The sequence below is a fragment of the Myxine glutinosa genome, chromosome 1 (genome assembly GCF_964187855.1).
Source record: "Myxine glutinosa chromosome 1, kmMyxGlut1.1, whole genome shotgun sequence".
NCBI lineage: Eukaryota > Metazoa > Chordata > Myxini > Myxiniformes > Myxinidae > Myxine > Myxine glutinosa.
Window position 1 is genome coordinate 335,414,912 of NC_136261.1, and position 22,598 is coordinate 335,437,509.

Sequence of the window (22,598 nt, forward strand, 5' to 3'; positions counted from 1 at the left end):
TGTCAGATGGAAAATGGAAGTTACCAAAGCACATTCTCCTCTGTGTGACTGTAAGGCACCTGTTCCGAAGCAAACAGCTCACCACAATACTACACAGGCTTGGACACTCTGAGAGCTACGATTTCGCCTTGGAGTTTTACATTTCCTTGGAGCACATTCTCCTTGGAGAACTGGGTGACAACTGGGATGCCAACCCTGAGGTGGAGAGGCAGTTAGAAAAATTCACCTGTGTGATGTACGGCCAGAGTCGCGAGTCATCAGTGGACATTGTCCGTGCCAAGCTGCTACGAAAAATGGTGGGAGAGGACAAGACCCTCACATCCAAGTCCAAGGTTGATCTGGCTCGCCTTCCTCCATGCCAGTCTGCCCTGAAGCCGCACATCCAGCGTGTGAACCACCGCGTAGCATTGTACAAAAGAGCCGATCAACCTATCATCGAAAAGCCAAAACCTTATGAGGAGCAAGGATGGATAAGGACTGATGAAGGACTGTTGAAACCAATGTGGTCCAGTGGTCCCATCCTACCAACCTCACTGGTGGATCTTCTGAACACAGGAGAGCACGAAGAGGAGGAGGAAGAGGAAGGAGAAGAAGAGTTTGACTCTGACGATTTCGATGAAAATGATGATGACTGACTCAGTGTAGAATCACTAATGCTAATGATGTTTATCTAAAACAAGCAAGAGAAGAGTGGTCACATTGAGTGCTAGGACTATTTTGACAGTTGTAATATTTAGAAAAATAAAACTTTGTGTTAACGTCTGTGTAGACGGACCTTAATATGAGTCTATTATTTCGTAAAACTGTGATTATTTTGTAAATAAAGCACTAATTAGCATACTAGTATACCATAGACACATGTAATCATGTTATGAATAGTTCTATCATGATCTATGCCCTTCAAAACATGGGTCTAGACACCTTCATTTTTCAATTATCTGCAATATTGGCTGAGATATGTCAAAAATCGTTTTTTTGATAATGGCAGCAGTAATTTGCATAAAAATGGTATGTGGGACATTTTTTCAGCTTGGGGCCATAGCTAGTCATTTTCTACACATTTTTTCCAATCTAGAAACACTGATTAGAAGTATATCTCCGGGGGGTGCAGGGGGACCTAGTCTTCCTACTAGACTAGCAAGGGAACTCGAAGCAGAGGAGAGAAAAGCAGAAAGGGAGTTAAAGGACCGTGAAATGGGGTTTCAGCAGGAAATTAAAGTCAAGGAGCTGGAGTTAAGGAGAGAATGGGGAGAGGTGCCATCCATGCCGATGGGTTCGACAACTAGTCAGAACACCTGGGATGTTGGCAGACATGTTAGGCTGGTTCCACTCTTCAATGAAAAGGAGGTAGCCAAGTTTTTTTACACTTTGAGAAAGTGTCTCGAATGCTAAAATGGCCGGAGGAATCCTGGACCATGTTAGTGCAAAGTGTTCTGATGGGTAAAGCTCAAGATATTTATTCGGCTTTACCAATTGACCAATGTGCAGATTATGAGATCATGAAGAAAACCATTCTCAAAGCCTATGAATTGGTCCCTGAAGCTTACCGGCAAAAATTCCGGAATGCCAGGAAGAGGGAGAGTGAGACCCATGTGGAGTTTGCCAGAATGCAAGAAACCATGTTTGATCGGTGGTGTGATTCAAAAGGAGTTGGGAAAGACTTCGAACTACTGCGACAATTGATCCTGGTGGAGGAATTCCAACAGTGTGTCCACGAGGACATTAAAGTTCATCTGGAGGAAAGGAAAGTACCAAAGCTGTATGAGGCAGCAGCCATGGCTGATGACTATGCCTTAACCCACAGGATGGGGTTCCACAAACGTAACTTCTCGCCTAGACCTAGCCAGGGGAGCTATGGTACATCAGGGGCGGAGAACGAAGATTCATGGGGGCGGCCTCAAGATGAATATGAGGACCACTCTGATACCACGACTTCTAGGAATCCGAAGACAGCGGTTCCAAGGCAGACTTACCCTCCGGGGGGACTCGAGACAAACCACGAGGTTCTCCTCCGGGCCTACTTGCGCTTTTTGCCATAAACCTGGACACTTGATGTCCCACTGTTATGCTCTGGGAAAGGAAAATCAGGAGCGGAGTTCGACTAGTACAACTCCGAATGCAATGGCAAATGTGAGAAATCATCCTCAAAAGGGTTGCCAACCATTTATTTCAGAGGGGTTTGTGTCCTTGGATGGAGACTCGACTAACCAGAAAACGGGTAGGGTCTTGAGGGACACAGGAGCACATCAATCTTTGATGCTTGAAGGCATTTTGCCATTGTCAGTGGAGACGGCAACTGGTGATCGTGTTCGTTTACAGGGGATTGGTGGCTGGGTTAGAGCTCCACTGCATGTCATCCATTTGGAGTCTGATTGGTGTCAGCACCAGTCACCGTAGGTTTACAAGCCACTCTTCCTGTGGAGGGAGAATCTTTTGTTATCGGGGATGATTTGGCCGGTGGTCAAGTTTCTGGTGACCCGATGGTTGTTGAAAAGCCTAGGAGGAAGTACCCTGAAACGAACTGTCAGCACACGCAAGTCAGGGATGGAGGCAATATTGGCAAGCTTTTTGTAGGGGGACTGAACTTCAAAACCAAGGAAGATGTTCTGGAGTCTGCCTTCAGCAAATATGGACCGCTTTTGGAAGTGCTGCTGATAAAAGACAGGGAGACACAAAAGTCAAGAGGGTTTGGCTTTGTCACGTTTGAAAACTCAAAGGACGCCAGAGATGCAGAAAAGGATCTGAATAGCAAGGAGTTGGAGGGTCGGACCATAACAGTAGGGAAGGCATTTCATAGGTGTCGTGGGGGCTACAGAAGAGAACAACGGAGTAGTAGTTTTGGTTGTGTCCGCAATCGATATTATTATGGAGGCTCCCAGAGTTACGGCAGCTCCCGAAGGAAGGATTATCAGAGTAGTGGCCGAGAAGGAGACCGCTATTCATGTGACTACAGTGACAAGCGGTCCCACCGTAATTATTATGAAAGTCCGGAAAAGTTGAAGCACTGAATGTTGCGGAGCCGCCGAGCCACGATTCTTACATGGATTAACCGTGAACGCCACGTTCCTAAAGGCGTCCATGTAATGAACTTCCCTACACGGATTAACCGTGAACTCCACCTTCCTAAAGGCGTCCATGTAGTGAACTTTCCTGCATGGACTAACCGTGAACTCCACGTTCCTAAAGGCGTCCATGTAGTGAATATGCCAGGCCTCACCACCCCACCACCATGGAACCTGGCTTTCAGCTCGGCCTCCCGGGGAAAAGTGGTAGATTTGCTTGACTTTGGATATTGATCACAGCTCCTTAACCTTCATTCAAAAAATGAAAAATAAAAATCAGAGGTTGATGAAATGGAGTTTGGCTTTGCAGGTGTTCAACTTGGAAATTGAACATGTAAAGGGCAGGGACAATGTCGTTGCTGATGCTTTGTCTAGAGTGAATTAACTTTAGAAATCTCTGTGGGTTGTGTGAAATTTTGTTGCTTTATTTTTGAGATGTTGATAATTGTTGCTCACGGGAATTGGTGATTTGGGTTGTGAGTTTATTTTTGTTTGTTCAAAGAGTTTGCATGCAAAGAAAGTTTTCGCTGTGTTCAAACTTTCTTTCTTGAGGGGGGGAAGTGTTACGGATTTGTCACTTCCGCTGTTGTGGTTTTCACCCACTTGACATGTTTCTGATATTATGTAGTATTATTATTCTCAAAAGGTTTATTATTCAGGAACAGCTATCTAAAGTTAAAAAGGTTAACGTAAAATGATACAGGAAACTGAACCAGAAGAAAAAGGAGGTGAAGAGGAAGAGGTGGCGAGAGCAAAGTTGGAGAAGACGCGTGACATCAAGGCTCCGTAGCGAGGCAGGTCTACCGATAATCGCAAGGGAATTTTGAGTTCCTTGAAGGGACATCTGGCGATAGGAGTTATCGCTGGAGTGGAAAATCTGCGTAGTCAGATTTGTGGCACTGAGATTTCGACGAATCCTCGCCTAGTTGCATCGGCTCAAGTAAGAATCGTCGGCTATTTTGAACCCCGTGCTTCGGACACCTACAAAGGTTTGGCCTAGCGTCATCTGCACCCCAACCTCCTACCGTTTGGCGGGGATGTGTGTGTGCGACCGCTTCGTCTCCAATCACGTTGCAGTTCGCTGAGTGAGCGTTGAAGGTGCCCCTCTTAAGGGCCGTTGTACAGTTTCGGCGTGGCGATCCCCATTGTCAACTGTACGCGATTCGAATATCGACTGGAGAGCAAGATTCGGGCTTCGACTGGGTATCGTTCCAGCGACCGCTGAGGCGAATCACATTCACCTTGGAAAAGGTTATAGAGACATTGAGGAGTGTCTTTTTCACTCGCTGGGAGCAGTGAGTAAACTGACTTTATTGATGGTATATAGAGTGCACTCTTAATTTCCATTTGTTGTACCGTTATTCCTGTGTGATATTCAATATATTATTTGTTCTTTTATAATCATTGGTGTGGTTTCACTATTGATTTCTAACACAGAGAATAACATTTTTCTGCCGGGGCTCCTCTTGGGGTTCGGAGGTTTACCGAGACCAGGGGATCGGTGAGGAACCCGTAACAATGGTGGAAACCAATTTCAAGATGGCTGCCGTGGCGGCCATATTGAAAATCGCAGCGCGCCCATTTTCGAAAGGAACCTTCCTCGACTCAACCCCAACACACACTGCAAAATTGGATTTAATCGGACAAGCCGTTCTGCTTGAACTTGACGGAAACCAATTTCAAGATGGCTGCCGTGGCGGCCATATTGAAAATCGCAGAGCGCCCAGGAACCTTAATCTACTCAACCCCAACACACACTGCAAAAATGGATTTAATCGGACAAGCCGTTCTGCACGAAATTGACGGAAACCAATTTCCAGATGGCTGCCGTGGTGGCCAAATTGAAAATCGCCGCGCGCCCATTTTCGAAAGGCACCTTCGTCGACTCAACCCCAACACACAATGCAAACATGGATTTCATTGGACAAGCCGTTCTGCTCGAAATTGACGGAAACCAATTTAAAGATGGCTACCGTGGCTGCCATATTGAAAACCGCAGCGTGCCCATTTTCGAAAGGAACCTTCCTCTAGTCAACCCTAACACACACTGCAAAAACGAATGTAATCGGACAAGCCGTTCTGCTTGAAATTGACGGAAACCAATTTCAAGATGGCTACCATGGCAGCCATATTGAAAATCGCAGCGCGCCAATTTTCGAAAGGAACCTTCCTCTACTCAACCCCAACACACACTGAAAAAATGGATTTAATCGGACAAGCCGTTCTGCTCGAAATTGACGGAAACCAAAAGTTGATGGACGCCCAGATAGCTGCCGTGGCGGCCATATTGAAAATCGCAGCGCACCCAATTTCGAAAGGAACCTTCCTCTACTCAACCCCAACACACACTGCAAAAATGAATTTAATCCGACAAGCCGTTTTCCTTGAAATTGACGGAAACCAAAAGTTGACGGGCACCCGGACGCCCTGACGACGCCCGTGACGACAATACCCTCAGCCCAATTTGGGCTGAGGGGTGAAAAAATGATAATTTTCAATGTTAAACTCAACTATTCAAGTATTGCTACTTTTAAAAGGTATTTTCATGCAAAAGCATGAAATTTCCCAAGCAACTGGAGGAGAAATTCTTCCCTGAAAGTGCAGGAGTTATCACCATTTAATGTTGAAATTTTCAGTTTTGTTTAGGGATGCATTCTCATAAACCGCCTCCACCATCTTCATCAAGATTCTGATTGGCATGCGAGTTCATACTGTCCAGACCTTGACAGTTAGGGTACTCCAACGACTTCATCATTGACTTAAACTGCTTTGCACACATTCTTTTGTTCAGAAACACACATTAAGGCATTGTGTTTAAAATGAAGATGCCCTTGGTCAGTTCCTGTGGTTAAAGTTTATTTTTTAGCTTGTCTGGAATTTGAATTCCAGATAAGATAATTTTCATCATGCAATGTCCGTCCGTCTCCTATTTTGACTTTTCTGCCTGAAATTTGGCAGCAAGGTTCTGCTCCTGACTGGCAACGGTGATTGCAAAGCTCATTCTGACCACGTGCCTGGAAGTGTGTCTAAATGCCAGACGTAGTAAATAGTAAATTCTTTTTAAAATATTTTGCTCCAGACCCACTATTCGGAATGCTGCCAAATTTGGGGTACAACATTAGGCCAGGTTATGGATATTAAATTGTGGAGATCATGCCGATCACGTGACTGGAAGTGTGTCAAAATTGCCGGCTTCGTCAATTTTGGAGGAAATCGCAAAAATCCCTTCAAAAATCTACTTCTCCAAAACCACGAGTCAGAATGCTACCAAATTTGGGTTAAAATATTAGGCCAGGGTAGGGATATTAAATTGCGGAGGTCATGCCAATCACGTGACCGGAAGTGCGACAAAATGGCGATCGCCCAAATTCCTACAAAAATCTTCTCCAGACCCACCAGTCAAAATGCTACCAAATTTGGATTACCACATTAGGTCAAGTGCTCCTATTTTTTGTGTACATGATCGAGGCTCCTGGAAGACCATATGGCTTTATGGGGAACATGTGCTGTCCAAATCATGGTTAAATTTCAAGGCCTCTGTGTTAACTGTACTGAATGAAAAAAACATTATTTGGCAATATTGTCACCTGAACAGCAAGGTTACTTTGAGCTTATATTTTGGTTAAAAAAAAATTACATCATTATATGCAGTTTATTGTATTTCACTGTGATTGCACATATTGAATTGTGTTATCCAAAATATATTTGACACATATGAGAAAAACCGAAGGAAGGCGGTCAGTTTTGCGTTTCCATAGTAGGACCATTTTCCGATAGCAAGTCAAAATCCTGAAATGCATTTGCGCACACACACACACACACACACACACACACACACACACACACACACACACACACACACACACACACACACGGTTTCAAGTGGAGAAAGGTGAAGTAAGATAATGACAGACCTCGAGGTGAATATGGAGTAGTTCAGAAGGTTGTTCATTTACTACCACATCAAAGTAAATAAAGCAAGGTTGCGTGTCTATAGCACACAGTTCCTCTCTGTCCACTTTGCGTACTATCTTCACCTGTAAATAAAGCATCACCAAATAATTAATTATGCTCATCTTGTTGAAAACATCAAATAGTACAGAAGCATTATTATACCCTGCAGACAACAATTCAGAGTAACCTCCTCCAACCTACCTGTCCACTGAGCTCATCCAATGCGACCAAAGACTCATTATCTGGTTTCTGCAATTTGAATCTAGATAGTCCATGACCTTCAGACAAAGATCCCACAATAGTCCCAAGTTTCACTTCCTCCGGGATGGACATATCGATAATACGTCCATCGATTTTTCTGGGCCTCCCACTTTCATGATACCCTTCAGCATCCTTGATGTTCAGTGTGAGGCAAAGCAGAGTGAGTGCAGAGGCAAGACCTTTAAAGGTGCTGATCTCGTTTGTCCTTTGCAGCATTATCAGTTGGACTGTCATCCCAAATTCTTTCACATAATCCCGCAAACCTCAGAATCCAAGGCAGTTCAAAGTTAATTCCAGCATTTGGAATAACAGCAATGTGTCTTCATCTAAAGTCATTTCCTGAACTTGCCGATTGCATCCTGACTGGAGGGACAGGATAGGAAAAAAAAATAAGCATATGGAATCCAGATAAAATCAACAGAGTCCCTTTAAGGAGAAATATGAGGAAAACGACATAGATCATAAAAATAAACGGTCTCATCAAGCCCATGCCGCTCACATCCATGACATCAACAGGTCACTACAGTCCTATAAACATTTTAACGATGACATGAAACAAAATAAAGGATATTCCTAATTATCAGCATGTTAACAAATGTACCAAACAGTGAATGGGTTGACTGGACGTACATTTAAAATCAGTAAAAATGTATTATTACATTAAAATGCATATCATTACTCACAATCCAGAAATGTCAGGAATGAAATATGTCAAGTTTTTGTGCAATTAGAACTTATCACTAGTCACTAAGGGGGCCTTTACACAGGATGGCGACCTTTGTGCCTCCCTTGTGCGACCATAAAATTTGCCAGGTCGCCGTTGGAGGCTCAAAGGAGGCAGAATGGTTGCCTAGGTCGTTCAAAGGTGGTACACAGGAGGGTCAGACATCGCCATGGACGCCATGGTCGCCGTAAATTTTTGAACATGTTCAAAACAGTCGCACAAAGGTCGCCGAGGAGGTTGGTTGCTCAAAGGTGGCTCAAAGGAGGCAGAAGGGAGGAACAAGCATTGCCGTGGTTGCAGAATGGAGGCACAGTGGTCGCCAGGTAATAGATGCGTTCTGCTGCAAATTTTTCCTGTCAATCTGGGCGATGCTTCTGCCTCCCTTGTGCCTCCCTTGTGCCTCCTTTGGGCGACCAATAGCGTGCATTGAACGACGACTGTGGAGACCGCTGTGCCTCCATTCGGCAACCACGGCAACCCTTGAGCCACCATGGCAAAGCTTTTGCCTCTCTTCTGCCTCCTTTGAGCCACCTGTAGTGCCTCCTCAACCTGCCTATAAATAGAGGGCTGGTACCTGCAGTGGTTCATTGTGTTTGCAGTGAATGGTGAACAACTCGACTCAAGGAAGTCTCCAGACTCAACAGGCACAAGACATCATGCCTCCCAAGAAGTGCACAAGACCAAGGGCAAAGGACCGCAGAGGTGCCAGGACTACTGAAGAAGAAGGTCCTGCTGGCCATGGTGATCGCCAAGAAGAAGTCCCTGCTGGCCAAGGTGGTGGACCTGATGGTGGAGTGCATGCTCCATCCAAACTTGCTCTCCAATTGGCATTTTGTTTCGTAATTCTTGGGCCAACCCTTTGGAGGAGTTCATCGAACATCGCTGACTCCATTCGAAAGTAATTGTAGAAGGACCCTTCATCTTCTAGCCGCAGTTCTTGCATCAGTTGGCTGTAGTCCCCGAATTGTAACCTTCTCTGTTGTGTCAGCCAGGAGCGGACCCACCAGGTTCGTGGTCTCCTTCTGTGCCTGTTCATCCTTCTTCTAAGGACAGCAATGGCCATCTGGTTCACCAGCAGTGCTTGGTGACCTTGTAAGATGGCAGTATGCAAGAGGAGTTGGTTGTTCATCCCAAAATCTTTATCTTCTGGAGATGTTCTCACTTTGGCAGCTAGGATGAAACTGATGGAAAAGTGCCAGAATCAGGGCATATTATATACCCAGGCACTCCAGGTTGCCCAGCAGTCGCCAGGTGTCGCCCAAACAATGCTCAAGGGTCGCCTAGGAGGCAGAAGCATGGCTGAATGGTCGCCCAGTGGTCGCCATTAGTTGCCGTTGGTCGCCGATGATGGCACAGAGGAGGCACAGAGTAGGCTCAACGGTTGCCCAAACATTGCTCGGGGGTCGCCGATGTAGCTTTTAATCGCGTTGGTTGCCGCAGGTTGCACAGGGGAAGCAGGCAGGTGGCACAGTAGATGCACAGGTCGCTCGTAGATCGCCATGAAAATGCCCGAAAATTGCATTTTTGGTGGTTCAAGGGAGGCACAAGGATCGCTGGAGCAGTTACATAGAAACAGGATTTTCTTGTTTTAGGCGACCATTGAGCGTCCTGGCCATTTTTTGGTCGTTCAAAGGTGGCACAAAGGTCGCAGCCCTGTGTAAAGGGGGTCTAAGATGATGCTACTGTCATTCGCAGGAAAAATTCTGAGAAATTCTAACTCCTGAAATACCAAAAATAAAATGGACACCAGATTAAGATAGATTGCACTGCTATATCATCCAAGTGAATATAATTTACCATTGGGTGCTGCCATACTGATGGTGACTTATGGTTCTGTGTGGATGATGTTGATGAAACAGGACACAAATTAATATAACTAGCAACAGTACCCGCCCTACGGGCGGGGCTTCAATTGGGAAGCCGAAATGAAAAGGCAAAATATCAGAAATTGAAGGCTTTTTTATTTTAAACGATTCATATAAACATCCGTTGAATCATATCACACGCAAATCATCAAAATCAAAACAGTAGCCTACATGGCTAAACAGTACATGGACGATCACGTACCACGTACGTCTCGCGTCTCGCTCGCTCTCATGTTGTCCCGATAATGATCCTTCCGCAGGTTCACTGACGGAAACCTTGTTACGACTTTTACTTCCTCTAGACAGTCAAGTTTGCTCATCGTTTAGGTGCACCGGCACGAGCCGAGAACAGCCCGTGCAGGGGCTGATCCGAGGATCTCATCAAACCGTCCGATCGGTAGTAGCGACGGGCGTTGTGTACAAAGGGCAGGGACTTAATCAATGCGAGCTGATGACTCGCGCTTACTGGGAATTCCTCGTTTGTGGGACACTGTCTCAAGCCCCAGTCCCCATCACGGATGGGGCTCAGCGGTTTACCCGAGCCTAACGGCGAAGGGCAAGGTATACACTGGCCCATCCAGTGTAGCGCTCGTGCGGCCCCGGACATCAAAGGGCATTTAACGTTCATTAAACATTAAACGTTCATTAAAGGATTACGAAACGAAAAACATTACGAAATTACGTTCACACCGTCATGTCAAACACTACCGTGAACACATACATCGTCACAACATCGTCACAATGAGAACATCGTCACAATGAACATTATGCGAACGTGAATGTTATGCAGGAGTCCAAACCTAAGAATGCTGGAGACCAAAGCTGAAATTGGGAAAACTAAATAGCCTATTTTACTCCTGGAGATCCCAGGATTACCCACCCAAAATATCTTTGCGATCGGTTCAGCAGTTTTTACGGTACCTTTGAACAGACAGACGGACATTTGGTGAATTATAGTAAGGTCACTATTTCATGAAGATGCATTTTACCTTGGTGGATCAAATTTGACTGGGACAAATGTATGAATGTACAGTCACGTGAAAAAGTAAGTACACACCATGTAAAGTTTTGACTTTTTCAACATATTTCAACATACAGCTATTTGATCTTCATTTCAACAATATTGATAGATAAAGGTGATATAATATAACAAATATCATGAAACATTTACATTTTGTAATCCATTGTATAATTATTTAAATAAACATAAATGCAAATTTCGCATGTGGAAAAAGTAAGTACACCCCTACATTTATCACTTCAAATACCTAAAATTAGAATCAGGTGCACCAGCTCAGGTGCAAATGATTAGAACATCGTTAGAGAGGATCTTGGAGGAACCTGTCTTATTTAAACCTCAGACATTTAGTTTGGTTTGCTCTTTGATGTTGAAGTGTGCGGCGTCACCATGCCGAGATCAAAAGAGCTCTCTGAGGCCTTCAGAAAGAAGGTTATAGCTGCCTACGAGCTGGGAAGGGATTAAAAGAGATCTCCAAACAATTTGAAATCAATCATTCGACTGTCCGGAAGATCATCTACAAGTGGAGAAGATTCCAAACAAATGCCAACTTGTTCAGGCCAGGCTGCCCCAGGAAGTTCAGCCCGAGAGCAGACCGCAAGATGCTGAAAGAAGTCTCTAAGAACCCCCAGAATGTCATCACAGGACCTACAGGTAGCTCTTGCCACTGTTGATGTCAAAGTGCACGAGTCTACCATTAGAAAGAGGCTGCACAAATATGATCTACATGGGAGGTGTGCCAGGAGGAAACGTTTGCTGTCCAGAAAGAACATCAGGGCAAGACTAAAGTTTGGGGGAAAATCCACCGATTAGAGCCAAGGGTGTACTTACTTTTTCCACATGTGAAATTTGCATTAATGTTTATTTAAATTATACAATGGACTACAAAATGTAAATGTTTCATGATATTTGTTATATTATATCACCTTTATCTATCAATATTGTTGAAATGAAGATCAAATAGCTGTATGTTGAAATATGTTGAAAAAGTCAAAACTTTACATGGGGTGTACTTACTTTTTCACGTGACTGTATATATATACATATACATATATATACACATACACATATACATATATATACACATACACATATACATATATATACACATACACATATACATATATATACATATACACATATTTATGGGAATGTATGTGAATTACTATTCCGGTCTTTGCTTATCAATGTGTAGTCGATTAAGGGTTGTTGTGGTTGGAGGGTCAGGAGCCCTTCTGGAAAAAGAGACCGGAAACGGAAGAGGAAAAGACACGAGGAAGAGAAGCGACGAGGAGTCTTCTTCTCTCGCCCCGCTCCGACAAAAGGTGGATCGATCTTGAGCCGCGGGGAAAAGCGGCGTTCCCAAGCCCGTCTGGCGAGAGGAGTTACCGGGACGTGTACCTACCCGGTGGACGCGTCAAGTTGCCGTGGGGCCGTACACCGACCCAGCTTCTGGCACCGTTCGCGGCACCGTCTACAAAGACGCGTACAGGTCCCACGTTGGGGCCTAAAACGCGGTGCAAGCGGCGTGTGGCTTTTGCTTGCTATACAGTACCCGCTTCGCGTGGCCACGAGGGGGCTGCAGCCGTGGTCCCCGGTACGATACCTGCCCGGTGGAAACACGTCCACCTGGGGTTCGTTCAACCGCCCGAGTGCGGCGAAGCCGACCATCATCTTGGTCAGGAGGGGCCCAGAGACATTGTGAGGGACAGAGACCAAAAGGGGGTCGTGAGTACAGAAGGGGACACACATATATAAGATGGCCATCTTAATCATCTAGGGGATTGATTGTGGATTGTGAATTGTTGATGGTGGATTGCTCGGGGAAAATATCCTTGATTGTAGCATTGAAATTGTATGGTATCATTACCCTTGAAATATATCATTGAAACTCAGTTTTCTCTTGGGTGGAATTCATATGGATTGCGTGGCGAAAGCGCATATGTGATACAACTTTCTGGCGAAGTTCCTCTCACGGTCCGGGGGTCACCGAGACCAGGTAGTCACCGAGGGGACCACGTAACAATATACACATATACATATATATACATATACACATATACATATATATACATATACACAGTCATATACATATATATACATATACACATATACATAAAGATATATATATATATATATATATATACAGACTTGGCATTTAATATGGATTTTTTTTTTTTTTTCTTGACTTGGGTTTACCTTCTTAACTCAGTATATCAATCTGGTAAGTTTCTTTTACAATTTGGTGATTTATTTGTGAAAAGAACCATGTCACTGATTGTCTGTCACAGGAAGAAGTCAACAGCAGGATTATATCACAGGTGGCGTGGCAAAATGTACGGACAGGTGCATTTGATGATTGGCTTCACAGTCAGGTATACAAGGGTTGTTGCGTTCTGTATTAGTGGAAAACAACTGCTGCACGTCTCCAAAAGTTATTGCCGCTTCCTCTGGAGATGGTCCGTCAACTCGACAATGCCGTTTGTCATGGAGTGGTGGCTTTACGAAATTACAGCATGAAACAGCGTGCTATTACTCGGCAGTATGGCATCACTCAAGGTCAGGTGTCAAAGATCCTGAAACGAAATGCTCAGAGGGGTGTCCCTACTCCAATACCGAGGCCAGGACGTCCCCGCAGAACCACAAGGAGGGATGATCGCCAGCTGCACCGGTTAGTCCACAATGGCCGTACCAAGTCAGCTAATCGGCTTAGGGCTGAGTGGCAGCAACTGCCAAATGTGCCTGTATCCAGAAGGCTAGTCAACCAACGACTGGTTCAAGCAGGCTATCGTGCCAGGCGTCCCCTGAGAAAGCCACGACTGACCAGACAACACCACCAGCGCCGATTGCAGTGGGCCAGAGAGCACCGTCAATGGCAGCCAGGACACTGGAATCACGTGATCTTCAGTGACGAGTCTAGATTTCTGGTCTATCGTCAAGATGGCCACGTCCGAGTGCGCAGACAAGTGCATGAAGCCTACAACAAAGATTGTATAGTGCCAAGAGTCCAAGCTGGAGGTGGTGGGGTGACCGTTTGGGCTGCTTTTCATGCAGGGGGCAATACTGACCTGGTTGTTCTGAATGGAAACCTGAACCAGTTCAAGTACAGGGCCATTCTGGAAGAAACATTGCTTCCATTTGCTCATGCAGCCTTTCGAGGAAACTTTGTCTTCCAAGATGACAATGCACGGCCTCATCGTGCTCACATGATCCAACACTTACTTGCTGACCGTGGTGTAGAGCATATGGAGTGGCCTGCCATGTCCCCGGATATGAATCTGATAGAGAACTTGTGGGCAGAATTAACGCGTCAAATCGACCACTTGGACCAGCAGCCGACTTCTGTGCGTGAATTGCAGCAGGCTATTGTTACTGCAGGGCAAGCGATTCCTGTCCAAACCTTGGCAAATCTCGTGAACAGCATGCCTGAACGTGTACGTGCTCTCCTGAATGCTCGTGGGGGTTACACGAAGTACTGAACTGTAATTTTAATGTCCGTAATCCCAGTCGTAATTTAACTTTTGTTTTTGTGAAAAAAATTTTTGGCTAATGTGCAAAATAAAGAGATACTTCTGGAAAACGTACAGAAGTTTAACACAGTACTGTCCATGAATTGAGTTCGATATCAGTTTGCATCACTTTCAAGGATCAATTTATTTGTTTCGAAATGTCAAATGTGGTTTTGGTTTCCTTTAAAGGTCACATTAACAAAATCTAGAATAATTTCAACATAATTCCAATGAACTTTTGGTTCTAAGACATCTTGAAAAGTAAGTTCACCCCCACAAAAAAAACAATCCATATTAAATGCCAAGTCTGTATATATGTGTATGTATAATATATATGTTACACAGGCGAATATGCACAGCTGACAATAATTACAGTGTTCCAACAAAGTATGGACATGTCTGGACTTGCTGAAGCATTGGCATGGATGATTATGCCAAGAACACAAAGCTCAGTATGTTGTCACAAGACCTTCATGTGATCAGTCGAGAGAATTGCATCAACATCAGGTTTGTGTTAAACTTGGTAAAACTCCGAGAAACTGATCATCACTTTTTGAAGAATATTTTCTTTGTCTCATTTCTTAATTTTTTGTCATTTGAAATATGTTCGTTAAATACCCACAATCCCCAAATTTTGTCCGAATCTGTGCACAACGTTTTGAGATATCCTGTTTCCAGACGGACAAACAGACAGTCAGACAGACAGCTAGACAGACAGACAGACAGGGGTGAAAACATAAAGGTAACAATGGCTGGCAAAGGTGGTGAAAATAACATGCTAGACAATTCTGACAGATTGCTTCAATAAGAAGTTGCGTGAAGTTTGAATCAAAATTCTTGATGAAAGACCAAAATAGTTGGTCCTTCACAAGTCACAATAGCTGGATGGGGAAGATAGAGGAATAAATATCGATAGTCAAAGACGTAACACCCTATGATTTGCAGATATTGTTTCAATTGCAAACAATGCCGAGGAAATCAAAATCATGACAGAAGAGCTCAATTTGGAGAGTCAAATGATCGGATGAAAAATAAATGCGAGAAAGAAAAAGATGATTTTCAACTGCTGTGCCAAAAGGAAGCTTCAAATTGCCCATCGCAAAGTTTTGAAGAAAGCAGCCATTACATTTACTTAGGACAATTCATACAAATGAATAGGGTTCATTGTGAAGAAGTGGAGAGACATAGTGTAGATGGAGAAGAATGGGCAAAATTTGAGAAATGTTTAAAATGTCATGAAAAACAAACGACCATAGTTTGTGAAAGGGAAAGTTTACAATCTCCCAACAATGACATATGGCATGAGTGAAAGAAACATGGTTTCCAACAAAGAGGATGGAGTAAATATTTATCATGGAAGGATGCTGTGTTGGCATAACCAGAAGGGACAAGAAGAGAAACAAATGGATCCAACAGAAAACAAAATTCTCTGACATTCTGGTCACAATTAAAAGAGCTGAAATTTAACCGGCTGGGAACATAGCAAGAAGAACGGACAATGTTGGACAAAGTAGCAACCTAGGGAAGACTAAAGAGGGAAGCGGAGGTAGACCAAAGGTCAGATGGAGAGATGAAATCACAAACATTACTGCAGTACAATGGCCTTGAATTGAATGGAATAGAACAGAATGGACCATATTGAGGAGAGGCCTTCATCCTGCATTGGGCTAAATAGGCCGGTCAAATCAAATCACAACTTTCTATCAAAATTCCACTACTGAGCTTCACTACATCTACTGAGACCCTGGTCTCACTCTTGTACAATACCTCTCATTTTTGCATCATTTTGTTATCGTCCCACTGTAGGGTTAGGGTTAGGATTAGGTTTAGGGTTAGGGTTAGGGTTAGGGTTAGGGTTTGGTTTAGGGTTAGGGTTTGGTTTCGGGTTAGGATTAGGGTTTGGTTTAGGGTTAGGATTAGGGTTTGGGTTAGGGTTAGGATTATGGTTTGGTTTAGGGATAGGGTTAGGTTTCGGGTTAGGGTTAGGATAAGGGTTTGGTTTAGGGTAAGTTTGCCCATGTTCCCTTTGTCCCATTATGTCTGATCATGCATTACCCCCTGTCACTCTGCTCTTCCAAGAGCCTTCGTAACTGGATAACATGAAAATAGACCTGTGGTAACCTGTTTTATCTGATGAAGGAGCACACATAGTCAAATGTTTCAACTTAAAATGATTTGTGTGTTCGATAATGTTCTTCCAAATCATCGCCATTATCAGTACTCTACCCTATACAGATTAGTGGTGCTGCTGAAGCAGTTACTGTGGTACAATTCTTGGTCGGGTCGCCACTACAACTCAGGAAGTCAGGGCAGGAATTTGGAAGGTGTTCAGGGTGCCAGCGGAATTTGGAAGGACACTATGGGATCTTTAACGTCCACCAACTGAACTGAACCACCTTTAGAGGTCATTTTTCCCCGCAGAGCAGGGGTTGGCCTTTTTCGGGCACCGTGGTCCCCTTTTTTAAGCAATGTTTTATGGCTGGATGCCCTTCCTGCCACCAACCCTGTTAGTCGCCTCTTGCAACACACAGGGAATTACCAGTGAAATGGTACTTAATTTGCCGACCTCAGAAGGATGACAGGCTGAGTCAACCCCCCTGGTGTTAATTCAGCGATCGACCAGGATTCAAACCCAGGATCCTAGGATCCCAAGCCGGCACCCTAACCGCTAAGACAATACCAGGCAACGTCCACCAACTAATGCTGGCAAACATAACGCCCAGTTTAACGTCCATCCGAGGGACGGCGCACACATTGATGAATCTGCCTGTGAAATACCAGTATGGCAGTTTATAGCTGGGTCGGGATTCGAACCCAGGCTAGACAGCTTGGAGGCGAGTGTACGTACCTCTGGGCCATCCTGTTTAGTCTAGTAGGAAGACTAGGTCCCCCTGCACCCCCCGGAGATATACTTCTAATCAGTGTTTCTAGATTGGAAAAAATGTGTAGAAAATGACTAGCTATGGCCCCAAGCTGAAATAATGTCCCACATACCATTTTTATGCAAATTACTGCTGCCATTATCAAAAAAAGACTAGGTCCCCCTGCACCACCCGGAGATATACTTCTAATCAGTGTTTCTAGATTGGAAACAATGTGTAGAAAATGACTAGCTATGGCCCCAAGCTGACAAAATGTCCCACATACCATTTTTATGCAAATTACTGCTGCCATTATCAAAAAAAGACTAGGTCCCCCTGCACCCCCCGGAGATATACTTCTAATCAGTGTTTCTAGATTGGAAAAAATGTGTAGAAAATGACTAGCTATGGCCCCAAGCTGAAAAAATGTCCCACATACCATTTTAATGCAAATTACTGCTGCCATTATCAAAAAAAGACTAGGTCCCCCTGCACCCCCCGGAGATATACTGAAACTGGCAGTGACTGGTGATTGAAATGCGGTGCCTTTTTGTGTTTCAGGTCGAGGTACGTGAACTCCCCACGATCTACAGCAACCAGGAAGAGACTGATACCAGGGTGGTTCTGTACCTCCATCATGCTGCTACCATCGGATACAAGAACGCTGTAGTCAGAACACCGGACACAGACATCCTCCTGATCCTGCTCCACCATGCCCACAACATCAAGCTGACGGTGTACCTGGATACAGGGTCAGGGAAGCATCGCCAACTTGTCAACGTCTCTGAGCTGGCAGAATCCCTGGGAGAGGACTACTGTGCCACTCTCCTGGGGTACTATGTGTTCAGCGGAGAAGACTGCACCAGTGCCTTCAAAGGGAAGGGAAAAGTCGGGCCCTTGAAAAAGCTGGAGAAGAATCCCAGGTTTCACAGGGCATTCGGTGAATTTCACAGGGTATTTAGAAAAATAAAACTTTGTGTTAACGTCTGTGTAGACGGACCTTAATATGAGTCTATTATTTCGTAAAACTGTGATTATTTTGTAAATAAAGCACTAATTAGCATACTAGTATACCATAGACACATGTAATCATGTTATGAATAGTTCTATCATGATCTATGCCCTTCAAAACATGGGTCTAGACACCTTCATTTTTCAATTATCTGCAATATTGGCTGAGATATGTCAAAAATCGTTTTTTTGATAATGGCAGCAGTAATTTGCATAAAAATGGTATGTGGGACATTGTTTCAGCTTGGGGCCATAGCTAGTCATTTTCTACACATTTTTTCCAATCTAGAAACACTGATTAGAAGTATATCTCCGGGGGGGTGCAGGGGGACCTAGTCTTTTTTTGATAATGGCAGCAGTAATTTGCATAAAAATGGTATGTGGGACATTTTTTCAGCTTGGGGCCATAGCTAGTCATTTTCTACACATTGTTTCCAATCTAGAAACACTGATTAGAAGTATATCTCCGGGGGGTGCAGGGGGACCTAGTCTTCCTACTAGACTAGTTAGCATCTATCTATAATTCCAGTAATCTCTGTGTGTTTGTTTGTACGTTTGTACGTTTGTACGTTTGTACGTTTGTTTGTTTGTCTGTGACCGCTGTTTCTCGACAACCACGGGTCCGATATACTTTAAACTTGCCAGGTATATTGCTGGGGACCCAAGGATGTGCCTTTTCAAGGTTTGAAATTAATCGGACAAGTACTTACCGAGCTATGGCGATTTAGCCGTTCGCCGTTCGCTTTGGCGTTGCGAATGGACCAAACCATTGCATGTAAATAGAGGGGGGGGTTCTGTGGTCGTTGCGAATGGACCAAACCATTCATGTAAATAGAGGGGGGGGGGGTTCTGTGGTCGTTACTGCCACGTGGTTTCAAAGTTTTTTTTTGTTGTTGTTGTTTGCACGCATGTTTTTTTGCACCCACGTACGGGCACGCCCTAGGATGTTTACACACACACACCCCTACACAAATTTTTTTTTTTTTTTTTTTTTGGCAAGGAACGGGCACCCACGTACGGGCACGTCCTAGCTTATATATAGTACGGGCATGCCCTAGTACAAGGCAATACAAATAATAATTACAGGCACACGTTTAACTGTTAATACCATTCATAAATCTGGAAAAGTTAATGATAAATCCGTGAAAAAGAAGAGCCTGTTATGTACAAGGCGGTGTGCACGTACACAGCTCTGTCACTGCATTCTTCGTACATCTTGTTTGGATTTGCTCCAACTTCCAAACAAGTTCTTGTTTACATAAAGTGACCATTACCAAAGTGCATTCCTCACGCATTGCGTATGCAATTTCAACTATTCAGGTTTATATTGTCATTTACATTCGATAAGCATAACTCATTCACACACTCGATAAGCATGATAACTCATTCACACATTCGATAAGCATAACTCATTCACACACTCGATAAGGATGATAACTCATTCACACATTCGATAAGCATAACTCATTCACACACTCGATAAGGATGATAACTCATTCACACACTCGACAAGCATGATAACTCATTCACACACTCGACAAGCATGATAACTCATTCACACACTCGACAAGCATGATAACTCATTCACACACTCGATAAGCATAACTCATTCACACACTCGATAAGCATGATAACTCATTCACACATTCGATAAGCATAACTCATTCACACACTCGATAAGGATGATAACTCATTCACACATTCGATAAGCATAACTCATTCACACACTCGATAAGGATGATAACTCATTCACACACTCGATAAGCATAACTCATTCACACATTCGATAAGCATGCTAACTCATTCACACACTCGACAAGCATGATAACTCATTCACACACTCGATAAGCATGCTAACTCATTCACACACTCGATAAGCATAACTCATTCACACATTCGATAAGCATGCTAACTCATTCACACATTCGATAAGCATGACAACTCATTCACACATTCGATAAGCGTGCTAACTCATTCACACACTCGATAAGCATGATAACTCATTCACACATTCGATAAGCATGCTAACTTATTCACACACTCGATAAGCATGATAACTCATTCACACACTCGATAAGCATAACTCATTCACACACTCGATAAGCATGATAACTCATTCACACATTCGATAAGCATAACTCATTCACACATTCCATAAGCATGATAACTCATTCACACACTCGATAAGCATGATAACTCATTCACACACTCGATAAGCATGATAACTCATTCACACATTCGATAAGCATGATAACTCATTCACACATTCGATAAGCATGATAACTCATTCACACATTCGATAAGCATGATAACTCATTCAAACATTCGATAAGCATGATAATTCATTCAAACATTCCTTAAGCATGATAACTCATTCACACACTTGATAAGCATAACTCATTTACACACTCGATAAGCATGATAACTCATTCACACACTCGATAAGCATGATAACTCATTCACACACTCGATAAGCATGATAACTCATTCACACACTCGATAAGCATGATAACTCATTCACACACTCAATAAGCATGATAACTCATTCACACACTCGATAAGCATAACTCATTTACACACTCGATAAGCATGTAAATTCATTCAAACATTCCTTAAGCATGATAACTCATTCACACATTCGATAAGCATGATAACTCATTCACACATTCGATAAGCATGATAACTCATTCACGCACTCGATAAGCATGATAACTCATTCACACATTCGATAAGCATGATAACGCATTCACACATTCGATAAGCATGATAACTCATTCACACACTCGATAAGCATAACTCATTCACACACTCGATAAGCATGATAACTCATTCACACACTCGATAAGCATGATAACTCATTCACACACTCAATAAGCATGATAACTCATTCACACATTCGATAAGCATGATAACTCATTCAAACATTCGATAAGCATGATAATTCATTCAAACATTCCTTAAGCATGATAACTCATTCACACATTCGATAAGCATGATAACTCATTCACACATTCGATAAGCATGATAACTCATTCACGCACTCGATAAGCATGATAACTCATTCACACATTCGATAAGCATGATAACGCATTCACACATTCGATAAGCATGATAACTCATTCACACATTCGATAAGCATGATAACTCATTCACACACTCGATAAGCATGATAACTCATTCACACACTCGATAAGCATGATAACTCATTCACACACTCGATAAGCATGATAACTCATTCACACACTCAATAAGCATGATAACTCATTCACACACTCGATAAGCATAACTCATTTACACACTCGATAAGCATGTAAATTCATTCACACATTCGAGAAGCATGATTACTCATTCACACCCTCGATAAGGATGATAACTCATTCACACACTCGATAAGGATGATAACTCATTCACACACTCGACAAGCATGATAACTCATTCACACACTCGACAAGCATGATAACTCATTCACACACTCGACAAGCATGATAACTCATTCACACACTCGACAAGCATGATAACTCATTCACACACTCGATAAGCATGATAACTCATTCACACATTCGATAAGCATGATAACTCATTCACACACTCGATAAGCATGATAACTCATTCACACACTCAATAAGCATGATAACTCATTCACACACTCGATAAGCATAACTCATTTACACACTCGATAAGCATGATAACTCATTCACACCCTCGATAAGGATGATAACTCATTCACACACTCGACAAGCATGATAACTCATTCACACACTCGACAAGCATGATAACTCATTCACACACTCGACAAGCATGATAACTCATTCACACACTCGATAAGCATGATAACTCATTCACACATTCGATAAGCATGATAACTCATTCACACATTCGATAAGCATGATAACTCATTCACACATTCGATAAGCATGATAACTCATTCACACATTCTATAAGCATGATAACTCATTCACACACTCGATAAGCATGATAACTCATTCACACAGTCGATAAGCATGATAACTCATTCACACACTCGATAAGCATGATTAACTCATTCACACACTCGATAAGCATGATAACTCATTCACACACTCAATAAGCATAATAACTCACACACTCGATAAGCATAACTCATTTACACACTCGATAAGCATGATAACTCATTCACACATTCGAGAAGCATGATAAACTCATTCACACCCTCGATAAGCATGATAACTCATTCACACACTCGATAAGGATGATAACTCATTCACACACTCGATCAGCATGATAACTCATTCACACACTCGATAAGCATAACTCATTTACACACTCGACAAGCATGATAACTCATTCACACACT

General features: G+C 43.2%; 1 protein-coding gene across 3 annotated transcripts in view; it reads right to left on the bottom strand.

Annotated features, from left to right (window-relative positions):
* The window catches only part of LOC137412292 (protocadherin 18), a 108,297-nt gene that overhangs the window by 55,314 nt on the left and 30,385 nt on the right, over window positions 1–22,598 (bottom strand). For 2 of the 3 annotated variants that reach the window (XM_068097559.2, XM_068097565.2), the window contains 2 exons: window positions 7,218–7,640; window positions 6,977–7,099 (listed from right to left, as the gene is read on the bottom strand). In XM_068097559.2, coding sequence (XP_067953660.2) covers window positions 6,977–7,099; window positions 7,218–7,511 — 417 coding nt within the window. In that variant the 5' untranslated portion in view covers window positions 7,512–7,640. The remainder of the gene's footprint in view (window positions 1–6,976; window positions 7,100–7,217; window positions 7,641–22,598) is intronic. The other variant, XM_078769785.1, reaches the window with a different exon arrangement.